General features: G+C 37.0%; 1 protein-coding gene and 1 pseudogene across 4 annotated transcripts; one reads left to right on the plus strand and one right to left on the minus strand.

Annotated features, from left to right (window-relative positions):
* Positions 1 to 2,808: 2,808 nt before the first annotated feature.
* LOC122294433 lies at positions 2,809 to 16,009 on the plus strand (annotated as a pseudogene).
* Positions 16,010 to 17,199: 1,190 nt separating this feature from the next.
* On the minus strand, positions 17,200 to 26,174 carry LOC122294427 (disease resistance protein RPV1-like). 4 transcript variants are annotated; one of them, XM_043103159.1, is made up of 8 exons: positions 25,391 to 26,172; positions 20,892 to 21,993; positions 20,501 to 20,809; positions 20,168 to 20,377; positions 19,838 to 20,047; positions 18,841 to 19,050; positions 18,045 to 18,716; positions 17,200 to 17,925 (listed from the first exon to the last, which is right to left on the minus strand). In XM_043103159.1, exons 1-8 carry the CDS (start codon positions 25,849 to 25,851, stop codon positions 17,392 to 17,394), a joined length of 3,708 nt encoding a protein of 1,235 aa, XP_042959093.1. In that variant the 5' UTR covers positions 25,852 to 26,172; the 3' UTR covers positions 17,200 to 17,391. The 4 variants fall into 4 exon arrangements, with proteins under 4 accessions (XP_042959093.1, XP_042959095.1, XP_042959094.1 ...); XM_043103161.1 differs by having other exon boundaries at positions 20,892 to 22,027; positions 25,391 to 25,529; XM_043103160.1 differs by lacking the exon at positions 20,168 to 20,377 and having other exon boundaries at positions 25,391 to 26,171.
* Positions 26,175 to 26,324: the final 150 nt, after the last annotated feature.

Below are 26,324 nucleotides of genomic sequence, written 5' to 3' on the forward strand. Positions count from 1 at the left end.
GGATCAGCTAGCGGGTAAGACCATAGTTTATAGCTTTGATCTTACTGCAGCTACAGATAGAGGGCCTAGCTTGCATACATATATATATAAAAATAGCATTACATTAGCTGTTGCTTGCTGTATCTTACTGATGCAGCAAGGGAGGGTCAGACTGTATCACTTTTCATATGCAAATAGGTGCCCCTTTGGCTGCTCCTCTTATTCCATTACCGATTGCTTCTAGCGGCGGATAATAGGAAAACCTCTCTCGTGGACCGGGTATATAAAGAGTTCCAGAGTCCCTGTTACTATTTCCGAGCCATCTTTTGATTCTATGATTTGCCCTCCTAGAATAACCCGTTTCAATTGGTTCTGGTCTTCGCCTTCATTTATTCTGGTATGGATGCAACTTGCCTTGTTCCTATATAGCACATCCGGCACTTTATGAAATTCGTCTTTTCTTTGTATTTATACTAGATAGCTTCCTGATTTCGAGCCCTGCTTTTGTCTTTGGTTTAGAATTCCCCGTTCCCTTTTGAATCGCGTGCATTTTCTTTCGGCTATTACCTTCTCCATTATTCTTCCTTAGCCTTAGATATCCTTTTTAAAGGTCCAACTGATCACCGCGTAAAAAGTAAATTTGAGAGCCAAATCCAAAACAAGGGATGAGCGTTGACCAGGCAGTTGCTGCAATCACCTCTCATGAGGTTGAAGTTGAGCCAGAAAGACAAGGCTTTTACGACGAATGGCAAGAATGTTCACTTATGACATTAAGATCTCGGAAGAACCTAGCAATAGAAAACAACTATAGATAGCATGAACTTAGCAGTAAATAACCTATAACCATAGTTAGAACTTACCTTGAACTAGCAGCACAACAGGAGACTAGCGGCACTCGAGACTCTCATTCATTTACCTACCAGGTTCTGAAAGAATTCATTCATAGAAGAAGATTCTTCCTTCATTGTGAGCCAAGTCACTCTTGATTTGTGCTTTTATACCATTTCTTCTCGCCTGAGCTCCTCATGCAAGGCCTTGCAGAGGGTAGACTCTTTTATTTTGTCATACTCAGTGTGGGCGGTCCGCTGAACATGGTCTAGTTCATCTGTTAAGGCTTGAATCTTCTGCTGTATAACCCCGAAGTGCTCCTTGTTCCATTTTTTCAAGGCTTCCTTTGTATGAGAGATTATCTGGCACAATTTTAAAAGAGGAAAGCCTCTACAGGTTGCCTGCCATGCATCTGATATTACCTGGTGACTGGAGCTATCACGAGTCCAGAATGCTTCAAAACGAAAAGGCTTAGGAAGTGAGGAATGAGTACCCGTGGTATCTGGGATGATGGGAGAATGATCTGAAGTTCACATGGGCAAATTGATGATCGATGCTTTTGGGAAAAAAAGTCTCCATGCTGAGTTACAGATTCCTCTGTCGAACCTTTCTTTGATTAGAGAATTGCCACTTCTGCCATTAACACAGGTATAGGGATTTCCCTGGAATTCCAAGTCAATCAGACCATACTTTCGTATGAAATGGCCCAACCCCTTAGAGTAGGAAGGATCTATGGGTTTGCCTCGCAGCTTATCTGAAGCTTGAAGAAGGGAGTTGAAACTAATAGCTAGAAAAACAAGCTATTCCATTTAAGGCATAAGATGAACCAAGGAATCCAACCAAATAAAAATGAATAAGCATGTGAGAACAACATTGTTTGCATTGATTCAATTGATTTGAAGCGGCGGTTATACTATATATACAGACATAGTTTTCACTAGGGGTTTTTATCGAATTGGTCACAAGCCCATCAAAAGCAACCTTAGTAGAAAGCCACTCTTCCAGAGTCTCGTCCATCGTCTGCTTAGGCGACTATTTAATTGCCTTTATATCTGCCTGTGAGTTAGGCCGAATACTCCACTATACTATATAAGCTAGGCTCCTTCCTTTGTTCTTTTTAATATACACTAAACCGAAAGTCTTGGTTTCAATGACTCCCCAAGCCATGACCTATTTGATCCTTCAGAACCAACTTTAGCATTGAGTAAAGAAAAGAAGAATTCACTGTTGGATCCTTCAGCCGGGTGGACATCAAAATCTTCACTTTCATGAGCAGGAGCTGGAGTTTAGGAAACGGGTATAGATGCTAGCCATTCTATAGACGAGAGACCCGCTGACCCATTACTGGTTTTATGAAGGGAGTTGATAAAAGACAACAGTTTTAAGACAAAGGTATGGCATGGGAGATGGAGCACTTTAAACAGATATACTCCTCTACCAACCCCCAATTTCCATAGGACCTCCAGGGAAAAATTACACTAGCAATCACGGAGGAGGACAATAGTCTTCTATGTGCTATTCCAGATGAGCAGGAGATATGGGAAGCTCTCAAAGCTATCGGATCAAAAAAAGCCCCGGGGCCAGACAAGATAACAACTCTCTTCTTTAAACACTATTGGGAGATTATCAGCGTAGAACTCATTGATTCAGTAAGGTCCTTCTTCATCTCATATTTGATTTTGAAAAGAATCAACCATACTAATATCACACTGATTTCCAAGTCAGACAATGCGTGCATGGTAGCTATCGCCCTTTCTGTCTACCTGACAAAGAGGGAAAACTTTGAAAGAACTCTTCAAAAGAAAAACTACTTAGGTGCTCCGCCTCAGCCACCACTTTCAAATTTACTATAGATGAAGAGTTAATCGAGATTATTGTTTTGCTTTTAGGCTCAATATCTCACAATGGTTTTTTCTCAGGACAATAAGTAAGGATCTATGAAATAATAATGCAATAGGTCTGTTACATCAGATATCCGATTTGTTGCAGCGGTCGTGTCGCCGCAACAACCAGACCGATATATAAGCTGTCCCTCTTTCCCCCGTAAAAGGGTTACGTTTTTCCCTCGCCGCGACCAAATACCCAGTGCCGCCGTGAATCCGTCGGGCCTCGCGTCACAGCCGGTAAGGACTCCTTCGCTCTCTCTCTCTCTCTCTCTCTCTCTATTTGGTGTCTCTCTCTGTGTAATGGCTGATTTCGAGACTTTTCCCATTGTCACAGACACAGAGCTCGCCATGCGTCGTCTCCTCTGCCGTCGCCTGGTATCACCGTCACCGCAGATATATTGGCTCCCCTCTCTCTATCCCTCTTGTCTCTTTATCTCTCTCTACGTGTAATGCCTTAACCCTAGCAATTTTCATTTTTCGCAGAAACAGAGGACTTCTTGTGCCGCCCCCATCCGCCCTATATTAACCACGGATCCGTCTCTCTCTATAAAACCCCTCTCTCGCTCTATCCCTCACTCTGTAATGGCCTAACCCTAGCCATTTTTTCATCTGCCTATATATAGATTTTCATCTGTGATTTATTTTTCGTAGACCATTTTGCTTGTAGTAATACTAGGCGTTGGTACTATTGGGATGCAATTGCAGTAGACAAAATCGATTTTTTCATTCCTTTATGTCCATGAAACTTGTCCCAATGTTGCTGTGTTTGCTCTGTTTGCCGTGTTTGCTGTGTTTGGTTGGTGCTGTGCTTAGCTTGTGCTTTGAACTGTGTTATGTTTCTCCCTTGTAGCTGTTTCATTGGATGACTCATTTACATGTTCTTTCTTCATGAAACATACCTGTAAATGCAAGCACATGCTTCGAACATCTTCTTCATTCTCATACTTTGTGCTTTCTGGTATCGATTAAGGAGGAATTTTATCCTTCTTTTTGGGAAAATGTACTCTTCCTCACAACCCAATGGTATGATATTTTTAATAACATGGCTTTATGATAAACCGGCTCTTAAACCCCCTTCTCTTGTCCTGTTCAGATGAATGGAAATTACATATGATGCTCATACTTTGCATCATCGACTTAGTGTGGACCTAATTATGTGCCCAGCAAGATGATTAAGCCTTGTCTGATGCATGACATCCTTCTTAAATGCATGAAGTGACTTGGAAGCAATCTATTTTGTTGATACATGCCTAGTGGAAGAGACACTTGTATGGGAAAAGCTAAAAAAAATCATTTGGATTGATGTTAGAAGTAACAATGCCCATAAAAAAATTCAATGGCTTACCGCTTATAATTTTCTTGGGCCATTGTTTACAGAAAATCAACATAGATGATACTGATGTATCATTTCAATAAATACACTCTCTTTTGATATCATAGGAGAGATTATATGGTGCTATAATGCTTCTGAGACTAACTGAATTTGAGCTTTTAAATTGTTATAAATTCCCTGTTATATTTCTTTTGTGATCATTTTCTGTTGACAATCAATACAAACTTCATTATAGTAAGGACTGCTGAATTCCTGCTACGTAAACCACTAATCAAATCAACCATTTCTCCACGCCTAACTCTTTTAATGATATACCTGAAATGACATGCCCTTAATTGTTTATCAGAGAAAAGGTTCACATGCAAGAAAACCTTTTAATGATATACCTGAAATCACATGCAAGAAAACTTTTATAATGATATACCTGCCCTTCGAGATCCCAACACATAACTGATCCCCTTCGTAACTTCAATTCGACCAATATGTGTACCTTCTATCTTCAAACTTTTGATTAGCCCCTTATGACATGTCTACTCTATAGTGGTCCTTCGAGAAAAATCCAATAAATATAATTAACATCAATATAGAGTTTGAAGTGGTTGTAGGACCTACGCAAGATTTTACATAAACTTTTATATCAGCTAAAAGTTTCTCCAGCACGCGATATAGACATTCAGTTTCAGCTTGTTGCCATTAATGTGATTCCTGCGATTTAGATGTCTAACAATTTATTTTGTATTAACTAATGGATAATCAATTTTATTAATGATTCTAAGCCATTAATAACCAGTAAACAAATAATAGTTTGCAATAATTTAGGCTGACTTTGTATTACAATGGGAGAAGTTAAATCATTGCAAGACGGTGTTGAACCAACTACGTAGGAGGTTTAATTCTTTTCACTACGAGTTGCACAAGATCTACACCAGCTATGGAAGTCATAAAATGGCGTTGGCAAAAGGCACTGATTTGGTGGATGCAGAGGTGTGGAAGACTTTATGCGATAGGTGGGGTAGCAAGGACTTCTACTCTATCCGTCTCATGCTTTCATTATAGGGTTCTTGCCAACGTTGTTTTAGAGGTCACAATGGCCCAGTCTCTATCTTGTCCGATAAATTGTTAGGTGAGGTTGGTGGAAAAGTATTGGCAAGTGGAGGTGAAGATGCTACTGTTTGCCTTTGGTCCCTTAACTCTAGTTGCAAGTGTGGCCAGCAGGCGCTAAAGGCTACTCTGTATGGGCATGAAAAACCTGTGAAGTTAATGTCAGTTGCTGGGTATGAGTTTTCAATGATTAAAACTTAATAAATGTGACTTTATTAATTGATGCTAATTATCTTTTAGGTTTTAATATTGTGCACCAAGTAAAATGGAATCTTTATGTTGTGGGTGACCATTTCTTGTTATTAAACTGATCTATTCTTGTTTTCATCATTCTTCCGGGCATAAAACTTCTCTTTTGGTGACCATTTTGAAAAATTCCAAGGTACCTCCAGTTCATATTATTGCTGTTATTGTTAATGCTTGTAACAATAAGCCATTGGACTTGTTATTTGGTCAGCTATTTTATTATGCATGTTAAGATATGGAACTAGTACTTATTTATGTCATAGCTTCTGACATACATGACACTTAATCCTTCTTGATCACCATGTCAACACTACGTCATTCTCTGTCTCTTTCTTGATTTGTATGAACTCTCTGTTTACTTGAGTAAGATGGTTGACCGATCCCCAGGGAACATGGGGGTATCTCACCCTCAACTTAGGGGAAGAAGATGAATAAGCTTTGTTTTCATTTTTGCTACATTTGCTTTGAATTTGGAATGAAAAAAATATTGCAACCGTGTAGTATTAGCCTTCAAGATGATGATGTGTAGGAGCGGTACACGTTGATTTTTAACGACTAAACATGCAAACTCTGTTGAGAACCATAAATCTTCACATGTAACTCTCTTTCTTGTGCCAGGAGAATTCTATGCTTTGCCTCCAATTCCACAACTGTTTAAGCAGATGTTAATATTCTTTGGTACTAATTTTCTAGCAATATTCAATGAAGTTTGTGATTCAAGTTTTTATCTCATCTCTACATATGTTTTTGAGATGAAAATCTCCTTTGGGGGACAAGTTTTACCCAGCTAGATATTGAAATGGCTTTCACGCCTTTGGAGGACAATATTTCTGCAAGTATGTTGGACTTAATGTGCTTTGTACTTTGATGTGACTTGAGAAGTCTAAAGTTGCACATGACAAATATAATGTAGTTGCTTTATGCATTGTAATATAATGTAATTGCTTAGAATATAAAGCAAGTACTTTGTGTAATTGTTTTATGGATTGTAATATAATGTAAGATGTGTAATTTTTTTTTTTTATGCATTTTGTTTCAATATTATTATTATTTATTTTGTAACACACTATTTTTGGGGATCTAGAATCGAGGGAAATAATTAACTCTGTCAATACAACTTATTTGTGGCAACTATCATCGCTGCAAATATCTATTTGCGACCAGACAAATTTTTACACCATTTGCTGCAGAATATATGACGTTATGGTTGGAAATTATTATTTGCAGCGATTATACTGCTGCAAATCAACATGGGTGACTATTTATAATTTCTGGTCGCAAATAAGTATTTGCTGCGTTATAATCGCAGCAAATGAGTATATGCTGTGGCGTAACAAGAATTTGCGACCAAATTTCAATATTATAGCTTACCATTTCTGGCGAGAAAAAATCGTCACGAAAAGTGCTACTGGCAATAATTAATCCTGGTTGGTGCTTTTTTATGATAAAATTTTAGACTATTTGCTGCGTTATGGATCGCCGCAATAGTTCATAGATTTCGCGATGCTTTTTTGTATTGTTGTTAAAAACTTTTTGAGACGTAGTACCGACCATCTAGCAGCAAAAGAGCTTGGACGCTAAAAATCATTTGCGGTGCAATTTGACGTTTTTGCGACGATTATTTTCGCCACAAAAATCTAAATTTGAAGATCCCAAACCAAGAGGAGCAATGCTGTTATAGAACTATGAATTAGCAACTATGAATTAGCATCATCCGAAGACAAATGCATCCCGCATTCTTTAACTTTCACTTCCACTTCTCTTTGTAACGTTCACTACTTTCTGTACATAGACTACATATTGTATATATATTAGAAGACTCCCAATACTCTTCACATTGTGTGACACATTTCCACACAGTTAGTTCACAATTGTCTTTATGGCATCTAGAGATGTTGTGAGAGCAAGAGAGTCTTACTCCCATGGTAGCCATTTCACTATCTGTCAATAACTTTTACGGTTGAACCATGGAAATTATCCGCTATGGAGAGAACAAGTTGTGGCCTTGGTTGAGAGCCACGACCTCATGAACCACTTCACCAATTCTGTTCCTCCACCGATGACTTGACAACAATCACCCACAAAGAAATCAACCCCACTTACCTACAATGGTGGAAGGAGGATCGATTGCTTTGGGGTTGGATCATCGGTACACTGTCCGAGGAATCATTCGGCTTAGTTGTAGGGCTTGAAACTTCGTACCAAGTTTGGCATGTTCTTGAAGAGGCCTATGCTCAGGAGTCCCAAGAAAGAGAATTTCAACTTACTTAGCAACTCACCTACATGCGGAAGGAGGCGTCGGTTTCGTTACAGGACCATCTTAGAAACTTCAAAACTGTATGTGATAATCTAGCAGGAATTGGTCGACCAGTGAGTGACAAATTGAAGGTGTTCGCCCTTCTCAACGGCCTTGGACCGAAGTACGAACCCTTCAGCACACCATGCTCAAGCCGCCGATGCCTTCTTATGCTGAGGTTGTGTCGCTGCTACAGGGGTTTGATACACGAACCCTCACGAGACCTACAATGCACAAAGTTATGTGTTTTATGGCCCAAATGCAAGGAACGGGAATTCTAAACCGAAGTACTTCTCATCCCGTGGATGTGGCTTCTCCCAAGCCAATCACGTGTCACGCCCAAACCCCTCTCCCAGTGGGAGACAACACAACTCTGCCCCAAATAATGTACGTGACTCTTCTTGGGAAAATACTCGCATGGAGACTTGTCAAATTTGCGGAAAAAAGGGGCATATTGCGTTAAAATGCTGGCGCCAATTTGATCAGGCTCTTCAGCCAGATGACATTCCTCAAGCATTGGCTGCCATGACACTTGAAGATGGCACTAATGATGCTGAGTGATTGTACCACACTTGAAAATGGGATACTCAGGTAGTCTAAAATTCAAGCATAGAAACAGTAAAGGCTGCAACTATGGTCCACCATATGAGTGGCAAGTGTACAAGTAGGTCCTTTTTTTAGGGTTCTTCTGGGTTAATTTTTTGTAAGGATTGTGGATGATTGTACCATATATGTGTGTGTGTGTGTCTGTTTATATGCATTTATTTATGTTTTTTTCTTTCATTTTGTTTGAACAGCACTCTTGGTGGTAGTCATGTAGTGCCAAACGTACACTATAAAGGGAGGCAGGGAGACTATTATGTTATGGTATGATCCACACAAACTGCATCTTTATCATCTCTCCATTATAACTTGTTGGTTTAACTTTTATACTTGTTTATATGCAGGTTATGGACATGCTAGGTCCCACCTTGTAGGATGTTTGGAATACTTCAGGGTAGGCGTGAGTATCCCATGCTTGTATCTTTCTTTACCTCCTAGAGTGTCATAATTTTTATTGTTCTACTGGCCTGTGTTGTCTTGAAATCTTTGGGCTTGGTTGGAGGCAAAGCTCAATTAAGTTATTTAATTACATCACCAAAGTACAATTTTTCTATTTTACATACTGACTTTTACAATATGTTATTCATCAGCTTATCTATTTTTTCTCTATATCATTTAAATATTATATTATTTAATAGTTTGTTGGAGGAAAAAAATACAAGGAGAGAAACTATTGTGAGAGACAGAGGAGAGAAATAATAATAAATTGTTTAGATGAATGAACAGTAACCTCTACATGTAGAGATTTACTGTAGCCAATTGTAAAATAGAAATAGAATAGATGATCCATTGGAATGGACAACTCTGATCTACCAAAACTTCTGATTTTATACCTTAAAACTATTAAAGAGCATCTGTGAAATCAGCATGATTCAAATTATACTGCAAAACCCCGTGATTTAAATTCTACTGCCTATATGCTCTGTTGGTGAAAAATGCTGCAACCAGCCACAAGGTGTTTCATGAAAATATATGACTTTGAACTTTTTTGATCAGTAAACAAAGAGTTTTATTGATGATATAGGTAGGCATAGCCCTAGTGCACAGGACCTATACGAGAGTGGCAACCAAGCATGAGTATCCAGTGATACAACTAGGAAATAAAGATCACTTCCGCGACCTTTATAGGCTAACATTGTAATGAAGCAGCAAAGAGCGATTTGTACTCTCCTTTTACTGTATTTTCTTTGAAAATCAAGAAATCTTGTATTCAGGTGGTTGTCATCTTAAATAATCGCAGCCAGACCATCAATATAAAAATGTCCTATGCCATTTTGGTTATGAAATATTTAGGTGGATGTAGCATACTACTTTTGTTAATGTAATCTTTTTTGAGAAGTAATATAAATTTGATAAAAAAAAAAAAAATGCAAAAGATTCAATCCAAGCACACAGACGTGTACAAGAAAGACACCTATCTAGATAGTTGATCTTCAACTGTTAATCTTGAAGTTAATCTTGAACTGTTATAAAATTGCAATTTTTTTTTCTATATATCTTAAAAAAGTGAAATGATGATCCACCCTTCATTCCTGTCCTACACCCACCCTATAAAAAGGAGGGGGTGGGGGTGATGGGTGCAAACAATCATTAGGGGCCACACCCTTGGATGAAAAGCCATTGATTTAACCAGTTCTGTGTAGGGAAAGTTCCGAGGGCGCGATGCATGGGACTGGGGTTTACTTTGCAGGGGGGTCCGAAGGGCCCTTGCCTTGGAGAGGTTCCCCGACATAAAAAAAAAAGAAAAAAAAAAAAGAAAAAAAAATATTTAGGTGAATGGATCTTTTTTTCATTACGCTACTGGTTTGCAATACAACTATTTTACAGCTGGTCTTGATACCTTTTTCTTCTCTGAGCCAGAGGAGCCGTTCGATATGCTAGTGTTCACGCTCACCTGGGAAAACTGCTAGTAGAAGAGATGATCTTGAGTCTTGCGTATATATTCATCTTTCTCCATCGAGGCAGGTTGTCTTGGCAAGGCTATCAGGTACTAACACATATACCATGGGTTTAGAGTATTTGTTATTGTCTTTAGAGTTGCTTTTGGGGCTGTTTTGAATGCTCTATTTCTGTCCATTTTTCCGTGATAGGGAGATAACAAATCATTTCTATCTTGCAAAAAAAAAAGATGGCAACCTCTCCTGAAATGCTATGCTGCTTCTGCCCGCCACCTCTTAAGCAATTTCTTGAGATTGTGGTGAACATGAAATTTGATGAGGAGCCTAACTATGCCAAGCTAATATCTTTGTTAGAGGGCTTATTAGGCCCTAATCCGGCTTTAAGGCCAATAAGCACTGATGGTGCTCAAAAGGTAATTTTGGTAATATGAACTTAGGGCTAAATTCTGATTCTGTAGTTCTTTTATTCGGAGGTGTTTTACGCAACTGCTGTTGACATGTTTGTCAGGTTGGTCAAAAACAGGGTAGGTTGAATATTGAGGATGATGATGATGGGCAGCCCAAGAAGAAGGTTCGATTAGGAGTTCCTGCTACACAGTGGATTTCAGTTTACAATGCTAGGCTACCAATGAAACAGAGGTAGGTCTGCATTTTGCTTTTGGTCTCTCTCTCTCTCTCTCTCTCTCTCTCTCACACACACACACACACACACGCAAACACTCAATTAAACACCACCCCTCTGGCGGGCAGAGAAATTAATTGAGTTTCAACAAGTCCAAATATGCGTTAGAAATTTAAGATTCAGAAGATATATTAATTGAATAATTATAAAAAAAAATTATTAATTGAATAATCAGTTGAAAAGAGAGCATGGTTTTGACTGGGTATTGGAATCACGTCACTAGCCTAAACTCGGTTGGTTCTCTTTTTGGAAGTTTTGCTAAATTATTAATAAGTCATTCGATATCAGCTACTAAATGTGACATCATATATTAGCATTAGTGAGCAAGAGTCAATCGGCTAGTGCTTCTTCCAAGTGGCCAATTCATGTAGATGAAACAATTCTCTAGAATCCTTGAACGTGGATGGCATAATAATCACATAGTTCAGTATTTCAAGAATTACTTTCTGAACAATTCAATGTTTTTAATTCTTTTGGGTCGATTTACTGATCAAAAAAATAATTTTTGGGTTGAGTTGGGTGATGTGTAGAAAGGTGGTAGATATTTTGGCATATTGGAAGGGGTGGTTTGAAACAAACACACTGAGATATTGTGGACAACAATGACAAGTTTTGAGGATACCCAATGCAACATTGAAGACCTCCGGGCTGTCCTTTTTAATCCAATCTACCATTGGGTGGCAGCCAAACTTTGTCTCTCAAGCTATACTCTCTATGTTCTCTCTCTCACTAGGTGTATTTGTTGGATACCTCCATGTGCTTCGATTATGCCGTCGGTTCTTTTCTTGATCATTGATAAAATAATCTTACAAAAAATGGTATTAGTGTGGCTGAAAAAGGGACTTAAGTCTAACAATTACAATAATTGAGGGACTTGGTTCCAATTTTAGGGACACAAGTGGTGTTTGTGTGGTATTTTCTATTTTATCAAGTCAACATCATTAATAAAACCTTGTTTAATAAAAAGTACTATTTATTAAGTACTATGGATTTTTTAAAATTAGTCTTTGTAAATCTTATGACTTACTTATAAAAGGATAAAATCTAAGAACTTCTTGTTTTATGTTACCCAAAATCTTAGCCCTAGTGCAATCTGCATGAATATTTTATATCTTTAATGTGTGCCTTGGTACTTGTGCCTCCCAACTTGGTTCTGAGATGAACTATTGAGCAGCTGATGAAAGAAAGTGTTGGATGTTCAGCTTTCAAGCTTTGCCCGGTTTATTTAAAAGGAAAGAGAGAACCTTTGGATCTGACTTCAAAGTTTCTGGTGTTTAACCTTTCTGCTATTGGCTTATATGTCCTTTTATCAACATCACTTTATTTGTTCATGAAAGATCGTTGCTTGATGCCAGATTTGATGTAAAATGGCAGTGGGCCTCCTCTCGTCAATAATTTCTAGTTACAACTCCCTATACTTTTTTCTTGAGTTGTAACGTGTACTTTCTTTGTGTGCATGTGTGTTTCTTTTTGTGCAGGGTCTGTATTCTCCTGCAATTGATGCTCTAAAATGTTTCATGTGGTGTATCAACTCAATCGCATAGAATGGGAGCGCAAAAGCTTGAATTAGACTAGCCTCTTCATATCCACCTATTGAAAAGATGAAGAAGAAGAAGAAGCTTGATTTAGATTTTTTAGATACTAATCTTGAGAGCCAAAAAATCCTATGTTATGGTATGAAGTTTGATTGGCAACGCTACCAATCAAAAAAAGTTTGAGCGGCAACACTACCGATAAAAAGTTTTCTCTGAAGATGATTTGGTTCCTTATTACTTCTAGATTTTGCCTCCTGACTCTCTTTCATTCAATAAATTAAACAAAGCTTGGAGAAGGTTAGCTGGTAGCTGTCCAATTGCAGTAGTGTGGAAAATGGTTTCTACTTGCCCCATAGAGTTTATTTGGAGGGAAAGAAAGCAAAAGAAGTTTTGATGGATTGTGGACGGATAATGGAGGAGCTAAAGAATTTCTTTCTCAAAACTATACTGCTTTTGGACAATTTTTATAGACTTCAGTAGGCTTAATTTACATGATTTTTTTGTATATTTTTTTCTTTATAGATAGGTGAATGACTCGTATGTCACGTGTACTTAGATTGTGCCTTTTGCCCTTTTATGAAAGTTCTCTTATTACTTACCAAAAAAGAAAAAGTTAAGATAAGCCTGATTTTTAATGTGTAAGAGTAGTGTTATAAACAGCCTAAATGGGGGAACAGAAGTGTACAAGAGGGTTCCCCATACTAAGCTTAAGCTTGATAGGGTCATTAAATTGATTAAGTGAGCACCATATTCTTTCAAATCACGAGGTTATTAACAAAGAAATTCTATTACTCAACAAGGCCAAGGTTATTAATAAAATCACGAGGTACCGTCCTCTTTCAAAAAAAAAAAAAAAAAAAAAGGCCATGGTTCAACTGTCTGAGATTATGGTACTGAGAATGTAATTGGAACCATATTGAGGAGATGGACTTATAGGGTGCAAGATCTTTGCTGTTGGATTACCTTTGGGGTCACTTGGTCTTTTGGTTTCTGTGATCCCCGGTTTGGTTGAAAAGCCTTAATCACCTCATTATTATTTCCTTGCTGGAAAAGGCTTTGGTGTTAGGAAAAATTAACATACCAGTTTTATGTATTTGCTTTGTTGTAAAGAACAGTCATAGGGGATCACAGATTTAGTTGCTTTACGACTCTGCTCATTTATTACTTATCTTAAAAAAAAATGACCACCTCCCTTATTTAATGTTTAGGTACCATTATAATGTAGCTGATGCAAGGCTGGCACAACATGTGGAGTGAGGGATTGCAGATGGCCTGCTTATAAGTTGTGTGGCATCTTGTTCCAATCTCTGGGCACTTATTATGGATGCTGGACCTGGTTTTACAAGCCAAGTTTACGAGCTGTCACCTTTTTCTTGCACAAGGTGAATTTCCGTGCCATACACACACACATATTATAGTCTCTATTCATCTCAGGGGATATTATCGTGAAATAACAATTACATTTGATGTTTCAAATCCACAGGAATGGATCATGGAACAATGGGAAAAGAACTACTACATCAGTTCTATTGCTGGTGCCAACAATGGGAGCTCCCTTGTGGTTATGTCTAAAGGTTTGTTTACTTTATTAGATATATATACATATATATATATATTTGATAAGTAAGAAGAATTTGTTAATCCACATAATTAGACATAGCCCAGTTACACAGAAAGTATACAAGAGGTGAACCTAATTACAAGCTAAGTTCTGTGAAAATTGGCATAAAAGTCATTAAAACTAGTCTCATTCAATACAATGGTCGAAACCCAAAGTAACAATGTATGAAAGAAAAAGTCCCTAAACCCTCCCATCAAACATTCCCTATTATCAAAGCAGTGACCATTCCTCCTTTCGTTCCAAGTACACCACATTAAACATGGAGGCACCATCTTCCAAACAGCCGTGTTTTGATGATTGCGCTGAATTCCTCTCCAACATGACAGTAAGTCAACCACCCTCCTAGGCATGACCCAAGCAATACCAAGCCTTGAAAAGATCTCATCCCATAAAGCCTTAGATATATGTCATTTCTAATGAGAACTTTATGAGAGGCATACTGTTTGGTGGCTTTTTTTGGTAAAAAGATTGTTTTCTTGTGCGTTAAAAAGTGTTGGGACATCTGGGGTATGCTGGTTTTACTTGATGGTATTCATCTTCAGCTACTAAGTTATGAATTTATGACCTTAACTTTTGCAGGCACCCAATACACTCAGCAGTCTTACAAAGTGAGCGATTCTTTCCCCTTCAAGTGGATAAACAAGAAGTGGAGGGAAGGGTTCCATGTGACCTCAATGGCAACTGCTGGGAGCCGCTGGGGTGTTGTCATGTCTCGTAATGCTGGCTTCAGTGATCAGGTTGAATTTTGCTTGTTCTATGTACAACATATTCTGTTCTCACTTCAATTTTTCTGTGTTCCTACAAAAATGTGGTGAAAGTGAAAGACAAGCTGCCCTTTTGTTTTCTTAGTGTTTTTTTGGTTTTTCTTTTTCTTTTTTTGTTTTGGGGGGGGGGGGGGGGGTGGGGGGGAATATTTATATATTATTTAATTAGGAGACGTAACTTAATGATGGCTTTTAAATGTTAATTTGACTTGTTGGAATCCATGTTGGAATTTTTATGACGTTACTTTTCACTCTGCTTGACTTTGTGTAAATTTTGTTACCAAATAAATTTGAAACAACTTATGATGATTGACTTGACTACTTATGTTGGATTCATCAATGTGACCTAGGGTTGAAACTAGTTGGTCGACAAATCAATCATATCTTCAACATTGTTTCTTCATTTGAAGACAAATTGGCATGGTTGCTATTCTTCCCCCCTCTTCCCCTTCCTCTCCCGGGTTCTCTGACCTATGCTGTCACTGCTTTGTATAAGGTTGTGGAGCTTGATTTTCTTTATCCAAGTGAGGGCATCCATAGGCGTTGGGACAGTGGTTACCGAATTACATCGACCGCTGCCACATGGGATCAAGCTGCCCTGATTTTGAGTGTGCCTAGGCGCAAACCTGGTGACGAAACGCAAGAGACATTGCGGACATCCCAATTTCTGAGCACCCATGTTAAGGTAAATATGTTGGGGAGTATGTTCTTCTGGGATGAGATTATTTCTATGAGGTGCAGATATAGGTTCATTGTACCTTTTCTGAGATGTGATACACTAAACTTTTCGTCTATGCTTCTGGTTTATGTGCAGGAAAAGTGGCAAAAGAATCTCTATCTTGCTTGTTTGTGTTATGGGCGGACGGTATCTTGATTCCTTTGTAATTGCAAGGAGTTTCTAGGTCAAAAGAAAGTGAGATTTTGGTGTTCTTCTTTTCCTATCATTTATATAGGATTTCATGTCAACTGTAAAAAACGATTGAGGAGCTTAGCTACAGCAGCAGCTGAGGCGTGTGCTCCTATGTATGATAAATTGGTATTAAAGCTGCACGTTTGCCTTTCATTTTACCTCGTTCGAGTTTGTAAGAAAAAAATATTTAGTGGCGCACCATTTTTGCTTTTCTTGGTTCTTTTTGAAAGTAGGAAGACTTGACTTTAGAGCAATGTCAAGTTACTCGTGGTGTTGACATAATATCATTATGTCCTTGATCAAATAATGAAACTATGGTTATGCTAACACAATTCTATCTTGACAAAATGCTCATATTAAGTGTATGTATGTCTATTCGTGGATGTACCTACGGTACTATTAATGATGTTCTCTAGGGATGCTAGTAGTTATAACCTTTATTCCCCTATTACACACGAAGGTGATGATTTTCTTCATTTTGGATGTCATCGATTGCATATTACAGTAACTGACATGCTAGTAGTTATAACCTTTATTCCCCTATTACACACGAAGGTGATGATTTTCTTCATTTTGCATGTCATCGATTGCATATTACATTAACTGACAGGGTTAGCAGTCAAGAACCTCTTTTCATATTACCAAGATCGGTAGTGGTAAAGGCTCAATTTGGAGTAAGGATACAATAATGCTAAGCCCAAATCAATTCAAAGTTTGGCATGCATTCATTTACTAGGGTGCAAGTGCATGTGAGTTAAAGTAGGTCCAATTGTGAAGCTTGTGTGAGTGGCAAAAGTGAAGTTTGCTTAGTGTTTTAAACACATCTTATAGTCAAGTGGGAGTGATTTCAAGTATCGGTTCAAACCTCTTAACAGTTTTTAATGATGTCATCGACAATTTTTAATAATAATTTTGGTTCAAACCTCTTAACAATTTGATATCAAGGGCTTCCCCAATCCAACACATTGAGTCTAGATATGTTTGAAAGTCATTCAGATATAAGATTTTTTAGAAAAATGTGCAGAATTGGAATTTGATTAATAGGAGAATTAAACAGTTAATATACATGAGAAATTCTCAATCTCTCAAAGAAAACAATCTATTATATAATAATATTTTTTGGCTCCGCTAATTAACTGATTACTTTAGTGCTTAAATGTGATAAATTGCAACAAACCAATAGAAAATTCGACTCCTAACTTCTAAACAAAATGGTTAACATTTTCTATTCCCAAAGAAACAATGCCAAAGCCAACACTCAAAACTCAAAAGGGTAACTTTTCTAAAGGATTCATGTTGAATCGAATTTTCATTTTTCGTTATGCAGCACTTTCATGTTAAGTATTTTCCCACGTTTTGGCAACTGAGGGTTCCCTGATGATCACTTCCAAGCACATAATATTTAATCATATTTTTCATATAAAAAACAGATAGATGCATAAATGACTAAAGTGCATGATTTATAGAGATCTCAGTCTGAGATGAAAGACAGTGATAGCATTAACATACCATAAACGTGACAAAGAAGGAAAGCTCGGGTGGTTGACTGCATTCCCTTAATCAATATGAGATTCCATGATCACCTCGACATCGTCAATGGAATTGAGAGGTTTCAGATACAAAATGGTGATAATATTCTATTCCCAAAATAAACAATGCCAAGCCATTACTCAAAAGGACTAAGCTTTAAAGGGGTACTCCGGATGAATCTAATCTTCATTTCTCGTCATACCGCATTTCCATGCTGAATAAAATTGACGATAGGAATCTAAATCTGATCCCAAACCAAGACCAATATCGTCCGGACATACTAAATGTATCCCCCATTCTTTCACTTCTACAGGAGTTTGAGGAGAAATCTCTTTAATTGAAATCTTAATGAAGCTCTGATTATCCGAACTATTCGATTTCAAGCATTTGAAAAGCCGAGGAGTACGTGCATATGCCCAGCATACACTTGGCTTAACGAGAGAGAGACTGAATTTGGGAAAAAAATGTTCTAAAGAACCATCATCTCTCTCACAACAAAAGCTAAAAGTCACATATGAAGTTACGTTGAATAGCCGAGGAATTGAAGTAGCTTCAGGGGAATGGAATTGATGACAATCAAAAACTATAAAGATAGCACAACCTATCACCGACGTCGTATTACCATCCAACTCTATCTGTAAAGAGGAGCCAGTACTTTTATTGTGGACCCACGCCGGGATTCTAGATCCCAACGACCACCCTTCTATCAACAGCTGTAAAACAATCCCCAAAAAGAGATGTTAATTGCTGCACAAATTAAGCTTGTTTTGTTTTGTATATTTACGTGTGTTCTTTTCTAAATTAAAGAAGAGAGAGAGATAGGGAGACTCACCGAACTGCCGAAAGAAATTTGCAGTGCTTCTACGTCAAGCATTTCTTCCATCTCATATTCCACAGGTGATCCGGTATGCATTTCTTCCATCTCATATTCCACAGGTGATCCGGTATCACGATTGGTGGGATATGAGCTTTGTTTCGGCAAAAGGCAGGCTAAATGATCTCTTGATTTACGTGGCATCCTCTTTCGTCCTTCGATCTTTAAGGAACGGATGTTCTTGGGGATTAGATTGACTGGTGGCATTTGTGTTATAGCAGTTCCGTATGCCTCAAATTCCTTCAAGCATTCCAACCTATTCAGGTCTGGAAATTTCTCTAGTCTTGACCAACCAACCAAATGGAGACTTTCAAGAGATGACAAACTACAAATAACACTCGGAAAAATTGAAATGTTATTGCAACCTCTTAAATATAATTCGCGAAGGCCTGAGAAACTCATAAACGGTGATGGTAAGCAGGACTTGTCTAGAATTAGTAGTCTTGTAAGACATTTGTTTAAACTCAAAATTTTTAGTCCTTTGAGATCTACGATGGATGGGTGGACCTTACACAAACTTCTACAATATGAAAAGTCTAGTTTCTCAAGATTTGGGAATCTACTCAAATCTGATGTTTCAATCAAGTTCTCACAACAACTCAGATCTAATTCTTTCAAATTGTCAAAAACCTGTTATAAACAAACAAGTAGTTATAAATTAGATCAAAATATGAATATATTAACTTCTTTGGAAAATATATGAAGGTGGATTATTAAGAAGATCAATACATATTTATACGAGTGAAAAACTTACCACCAACCCCTTCCATAGTTGTTTGATTCGGGTGCCAGACATTTTTAATTCTTGTAATCGTTTGAGCTTTTTGATGGATGGGTGGACCTTACACAAGCTTATACAATATGAAAAGTCTAGTTTCTCAAGATTTGGGAATCCACTCAAATCTGGTGTTTCAATCAAGTTCTTACAACAACTCAGATCTAATTCCTTCAAATTGTCAAAAACCTGTTATAAACAAACAAGTAGTTATAAATTAGATAAAAATATGAATATATTAACTTATTTGGAAAAGATATGAAGGGAATTATTAAGAAAAATACGTATTTATATGAGTGAAAAGCTTACCATCGATCCATTCCATAGTTGTTTGATTCGGCTGCTAGACATATTTAATTTTTGTAGTCGTTTGAGCTTTGTGATGGATGGGTGGAATTTACACAAGCTGCTACAATCTGAAAAGTCTATTTTCTCAAGATTTGGAGCTCCGCTCAAATCTGGTATTTCAATCAAGTTTTCACAATAACTCAAATCTAATTCCTTCAAATTGGGTAAAACCTGTTATAAACAAACAAGTTGTTATAAATTAGATAAAAATATGAATGTATTAACTTATTTGGAAAATATATGAAGGGGGATTATTAAGAAGATCAATACATATTTATATGAGTGAAAAGCTTACCATCGATCCATTCCATAGTTGTTTGATTCGACTGCTAGACATTTAATTTTTGTAGTCGTTTGAGCTTTGTGATGGATGGGTGGAATTTATACAAGCTGCTACAATCTGAAAAGTCTATTTTCTCAAGATTTGGAGCTCCGCTCAAATCTGGTATTTCAATCAAGTTTTCACAACAACTCAAATCTAATTCCTTCAAATTGGGTAAAACCTGTTATAAACAAACAAGTTGTTATAAATTAGATAAAAATATGAATGTATTAACTTATTTGGAAAATATATGAAGGGGGAATTATTAAGAAGATCAATACGTATTTATATGAGTGAAAAGCTTACCATCGATCCATTCCATAGTTGTTTGATTCGGCTGCTAGACATATTTAATTTTTGTAGTCGTTTGAGCTTTTTGATGGATGGGTGGAATTTACACAAGCTGTTACAATCTGAAAAGTTTACTTTCTCAAGATTTGAAGCTCCGCTCAAATCTGGTATTTCAATCAAGTTTTTACAATGACTCAAATCTAATTCCTTCAAATTGGGTAAAACCTGTTATAAACAAACAAGTTGTTATAAATTAGATAAAAATATGAATATATTAACTTATTTGGAAAAGATATGAAGGGGATTATTAAGAAGAATACGTATTTCTACAAGTGAGAAACTTACCATCAACTCTGTCCATAGTTGTTTGATTCGTGTGCAAGACATTCTTAATTCTTGTAGTTGTTTGAGCACTTTGATGGATGGGTGGACCTCAGACAATTTTTTACATTTTGAAAAGTTTATTTTCTCAAGTTTTGGGGCTTTTGTCAAATTTGGCATTTCAATCAAGTTCTCACAATTTCTGAGATTTAATTCTTTCAAATTGGGTAAAACTTGTTATAAACAAAACAAGTAGTTATAAATTAGATTAAAATAAGAATATATTAACTTATTTGGAAAAAGACAGGAAGAGAGATTATTAAGATGAATGCGTATTTATATGAGCAAAAAACTTACCATCGACTCCATCCATAGTTGTTCGATGCAGCTATTAGGCATCTCTAGTACAACAAGATTTTTTGGTTGGAAACTGCTCGGCCAGGATTTCGAAGGATATTTAGACCATCGTAGGAACTGAAACTTATCGCTTGGCATGTATTCTAAAGGATTTCCAGACCATTTTATATATCCAAAATCACAGAAATAAAGTAATCTCAAATTTCTCATCTTTGAGAATGCTTCGGCATTAATTATTTCGCTATGATTTGCTCCAAGAATACCACCCAACAGGAGGTCCATGACTATGCCTTCAATTGCATCGGTTCCCTAGTGACCAAGAAGAATGGATTAGCAAGAATTAGGATGAAAATATACCTTTTTATATTAATCTCTACACTAATCAACTTACAGTATTATTCTTCAGTACGTGAAAGACATCTTCATGATGAAACAGCCTACTACGTCGTCCAGGTTCTTGAGGACATTCGCGGCGAACTATTTGCTGACCCATTTCTTTTAGCAAATCATGCATGGTCAACCTTTCTTTAAAGTATACGTCATCTTTTGATGTGCTTACGAGGGACTTATCGATGAGAACCTCAATGACGTCGGCCGAATATATTTTCCTAAAATTTACATCTATCCATTGACCAGAAAAACATGCCACATCCAAAAACAATTTTTCCTGCGATTCCCCCAGCCCATCAAAACTTATTTGAAGTATCTCAGAAATTTCTTTTGGAGGATTTCCTTTTAGATGATCCCTAGCATCTTCCCATATCTCTATTGCTTTCTTACATAAGGAGCGACCCAAAACTTTAAGAGCTAAAGGAAGGCCTCCAGCATACTCCACAAAAGCCATAGATAGATCCTTGTAATCCTCTGGAGGATGGGTTTCGTCGAAGGCTGACAAACTAAAGAGCTCCAAAGCATCGGCGGGTTGAAGCAGCTGAACCGCACACATATCATTCACTTTATTTATTTTGAACAGATGACTATCTCTGCATGTTATAATTACCCTACTCCGTGGACCAAACCAATTATGATCCCCTGCTAATGCCTCTAGTTGCTCGTCACTATCCACATTATCAAGGACGATAAAAACTTTTTTATTCTGCATCCTGCTTCTTATCATCTCAATTCCTTTGTGAGGATCCGATACTTCTATACGTTCTTGCATGATCCCAGAAAGAAGTTGCGTTTGTAAAGAAGCTAGATCACGAGCTGTAGATTTTTCTCCATTGAAAGAAATAATGGTTCTTCCTTCAAATTGACAATTAGAAGAAACTCTATCATAAATTATTTTGGCCAGCGTTGTCTTACCAACGCCACCCATCCCATGAATTCCTACGAAGCGAACATCATTCGATTCCATATGCAATAAGTTCATCATTTCCTCTACACGGGAATCTATTCCAACAAATTTCTTGTTATCATGAAGTGAGGATCTAGAATTGATCAACTCACGAGATATATTACCACTGATTTCTTGTATAATTTCTGTTTCGTACCTGTAAATTGATGATCAATTAATATTGACTAGACCTGAATTGACATGATAAAAAAATGCTTTAGCTGATAATTAGCATTGTTTACTACAGAAATCAAAACACTTTAATTCATACTTCACTATTTTCCCTCTTGCAACGCTCGAGCTGTCAGACCAGATCACAATGTAAACATTTTAAAAAATATAAATGTCATGAGTAGATAGATAGTTGTTAATTGCTTGCTAGCTGTCAATGGAAGAAGAAGCGAACATCATTCAATTCCATATCCAATAAGTTCATCATTTCCTCTACACGGGAGTTTATTCCGACAAGTTTCTGGTAATCATGAATTATATATATATATATATATTGTATAATTGTAGAATATTATTCCACTGAGTTTTTGTAAAATTGTTGAAACCTGTAATTTGATAGAACAATTAATATAGACGAGATCTGAATAGGGACAAACAAGGAAAAAAAACTCTTAACTTCTAATTAGAATATTTAGCATTGTTTAGTAGAATCAATCATTTATTATTTGTAGATGATTGTGTTTTATTTGGAAGGGCTAGTGTGGAGGAATGGAGAAAACTGAAAGTGATTCTTAGCAAATATGAGAGATCGAGCTTCTAGACAATTTTTAAACAAGGAAAAGACAGCTATGTTTTTCAGTTCAAACACTGATTCAGAAAATAGAAGAAAGATTTTAAGGGAAGGAGAGGATCTGGTGAAAGGGAGCTATGAAAGATACTTGGGGCTTCCCACTCTGGTGGGTAAATCTAAGTATAACACCTTTAGGTGTTTAAAAGAAGGAGTTTGCAAAAAATAAATAACTGGAAGAATTCTTTTCTCTCGAGTGCAGGGAAAGAAATTATGATAAAGACTGTTCTACAGGCTATTCCATCCTACACTACGAGTGTATTCAAGCTGCCCAATAAGCTAATTTGCAAAGAACTTAATGGAATGCTTGCCAAGTTTTGGTGGGGTAATCAACAAAGAGAATGCTGTATCCAATGGAGGAGCTGGAAAAAAATCGGGCAATCAAAAGAAAATGGAGGGGTGGGGTTCAGAGACCTAGAGAATTTCAACTTAGCTTTGCCTGGGAGAATACTTCAGAATCCTTCTTCTTTAACTACTAAGATCTACAAGGAAAAGTACTTCAGAAATTTCTCACTGTTGGAGGTAAAACTGGGCAATACACCCTCCTTGATATGGAGAAGTGTTTGGAGTTATATGGGATTGCTTAAAGAAGGACTCACGTGGAGGGTGGGGAATGGTAACAAGATCCAGATATGGGGTCAAAAATGATTGTCCACCCCATCTTCATTCTGTGTGCAGTCTCCAATTGCAATATTGAATGATGATGCTAAGGTCAGTGAACTTATGGTTGAGGATCGGATAAGAAGGAATGGAATGAGAATTTAATCAGAACTATCTTTATGAAGGAAGAAGCTGATCAAATATGCTGCATTCCTTTGAGCAGAAGGTATATAGAGGATAAATTGGTATGGGGCAAGAGTGCTTACTACTTGGAACAAGAGGGGCAGAGTCAGATAGCAGAGTCAGAGTCAGAGAATATACAAGGTGAATATTCAAGAGGGGCAGAGTCAGATAGCAGATGGAAGTATATATGGAAAAATATTTACCGGGAAATATGAAAGTGTTTATGTGGAAGGCAGGTAATGAGCTGCTAGCTACAAGAAGAAATCTTTTTGTAAGGAAAGTAATTGATGAACCAAAGTGCCCAATTTGTTTTCAAAAGGAAGAATCTGTAATGCATGTTCTATGACATTGTCTTGCTGCAAATGATGTTTGGGCAATGTATTTAAAAACCATGCAGAAATGGAGGACAACATAAGAAGATCTGTTGAGTTTATGGGAGAAGTTGTCACATAAGCTAATCAAGCTTGAGATGGAAGAGATAGTAGCTATCATGAGGAGCCTGTGGATTAGAAAAAATACGTTCATTTTCGAAAAGAAATTTTTCTGTTCAAGCAGTGTCATCAGATCAGCAAGAGAAGTTTTGAGTGAATTTCAACTAGCTCAGTCTATATCAGAGAGGCAGGAGAGGAGTCACATTAATGGAGTAGGAGGTGAGCAACAATGGAGACCACCAGAGCAGAGTTATATTAAGGTCAATTGGGATGCAGCTTTGGATGGTAAAGTAAGGAAGATGGGGTTAGGAGTGATAATCAGAAATGAAAAGGAAGAGGTTATGGCAGCTTGCTATGATCATAGACCAAATATAGAACAACCAGCTATAGCAGAGTGTTATGCTTCGAGAAAACCATGAATTTATGAAGGGATCTCAACTTTAACAAAGCAATATTAGAGGGAGATGCACGCGTCATTATCAATGCAATGAATGATACAAGGGAAGTTTTATCTTATTTTGATAGCATCATTGAAGATACGAAGATGGTCCTTTGAGGTTGGAATGGATGGAAGGTTCAATATGCATATAGAAGCACCAATACAGTAGCCCACAAACTAGCAAAGGCTTCTTTACAATCAAAGGAGGAGATGGTGTGGATTGAAGAGGCACCAGTTTTTGTTTTAGCTAGTTTACATAAAGACAAATATTGTATTGAACAACAGTTATATGCAGAATGAATGGGGAAAGTCTCATTTTCAAAAAAAAAAAAAAAAAAAAAAATGAGAAAAGCATTGTTTGGTAGAAAAATTATAAATGTCATAAGTAGATAGATAGATAGATGTTAATAACAATGACCGCAACAGTACTAGCATTTCTCAAAGTTTCCAAGTTATCTTAATTGTTTTACCCATCCGGTTCCCTAAAACTCCATATTCCCCATAATTTGGGGTTTATTTTGGGGTTTTGGTCAAAATACCTCCCACATCCGGATCCCTATTTTAGAGAAAATGTTTAGGAAATAAACAGTAAGTCCCCATATTTGGAGACTCACTATTCATTCCCTAAATCATTTTTATTAATATTTTATTCTAATATATAAAATAAATAATTTTTTAATCATCTACACTTTCTCTCATACTCATATTTATTATAGTTTTAAATAATAATGTTAAAAATAATTTAATTAATTACGAAAATATAAAAAAATTAATTTTAAAAATATTATTATATTCACAAAAAAATAATTTAAATTTTTGTTTAAAATATTCACTAGAGTAATAGTTCAAAAAATAAGAAAAAATATTAAGTAGTTAAATTTGTAAATAGAAGTGAAAGAAAAAAGTAATAAAAAAAGAATAGAAAAATATTATTTAATAGAATAGAGATAGGGATGGGGAATGGGATGTAGGAGGTTTTTGAAAGATGAATAAAATTTAGGGAAAAATTTGAAGAAAGGTGATTTTGAGTTAAATTATAGGGATGGGGACGAGGAATGGGATGAGGATGCTCTTAGAAGTAGAAAAGAGGACTAAATGTTACCTGTCCCCATTTATGTGCTCTCCGGAAATATTGCCGACTTTTGTGCAAGCTTTTCTCCACGTATCAATCTCTTCGATGTCTACCTTGGGATCTTTTTCATGTGCAGCGAAAGCTTCTGCAAAAGTCCTTTTTCGATTTCTTACGTCTGAAGGATCCACATGGTAGAAAATAGGAATAATTGTGAGATTCTTCTTTTCCTCCCATTCAACGATCTTGGCAAGTTCCCTGAGGCACCATTTGGAAGAAGCATAATTTGCTGAAAAAATGACGATGGCGTATCGGGATTCTTGAATTGCTTGCAGAAGCTCTTGAGAAATGCATTTTCCTCGCTCTAGTGATTCGTCATCCCTAAAGACGAGAATACCTTTCCGTTTTAAATCAAAATAGAGATGATCCGTAAAACTCCTACCAGTGTCTTTACCACAGAAACTAAGGAAAACATCATGTTTCGATCTAGGCATCGAGGAAGAAAGGAAGAGGTTATGATTTTTTCATCTTCTTCCGAACAAGATGAATTGTCTCCTCTTTTCTTAGTATCTTCAGAATTCGTAGATGAAGAGGGTCTTTGAGTGGCCATGAATGCAATGCGAGAGATTTAGAAGCTTAATTGTGGAAGGTGGGAATATTGGTAATTTGCGGGATTAGACAATGAGAAGAACACTGAAGAGATGATGAGGTGATCTGTATGTATACACAGAAGCTAGCCATGGAGTACTAGTACTGGTCGACTTGAGATGGAAATTTCCAGGAAGATGCAGCATCAACTCTCTGTTATGGAATGCATTGATTACAAGCGCGTACGTACGTAATTTCCAGGGTGGCTTCCACCCACTTTTGAACTTTTTGACTATAAAACACAAATAAGCATGGAGACTTTTATAAAACCCAACTCAAGTATGGATTATGTTAGTAGTACAAGGATAACTACTAAAAT

The sequence above is a fragment of the Carya illinoinensis genome, chromosome 14, assembly GCF_018687715.1.
Source record: "Carya illinoinensis cultivar Pawnee chromosome 14, C.illinoinensisPawnee_v1, whole genome shotgun sequence".
In the NCBI taxonomy this organism is placed as follows: Eukaryota; Viridiplantae; Streptophyta; class Magnoliopsida; order Fagales; family Juglandaceae; genus Carya; species Carya illinoinensis.

Coding starts and splice junctions, on each gene's coding strand:
- LOC122294427 (XM_043103159.1), bottom strand. CDS start 25,851: ATGCCTAGATCGAAACATGATGTTTTCCTTAGTTTCTGTGGTAAAGAC. Junction 18,717..18,840: donor AACTATGGAAGGGGTTGGTG/GTAAGTTTTTCA, acceptor TGTTTATAACAG/GTTTTTGACAATTTGAAAGA. Junction 17,926..18,044: donor AAATTTCTTTCGGCAGTTCG/GTGAGTCTCCCT, acceptor ATTGTTTTACAG/CTGTTGATAGAAGGGTGGTC.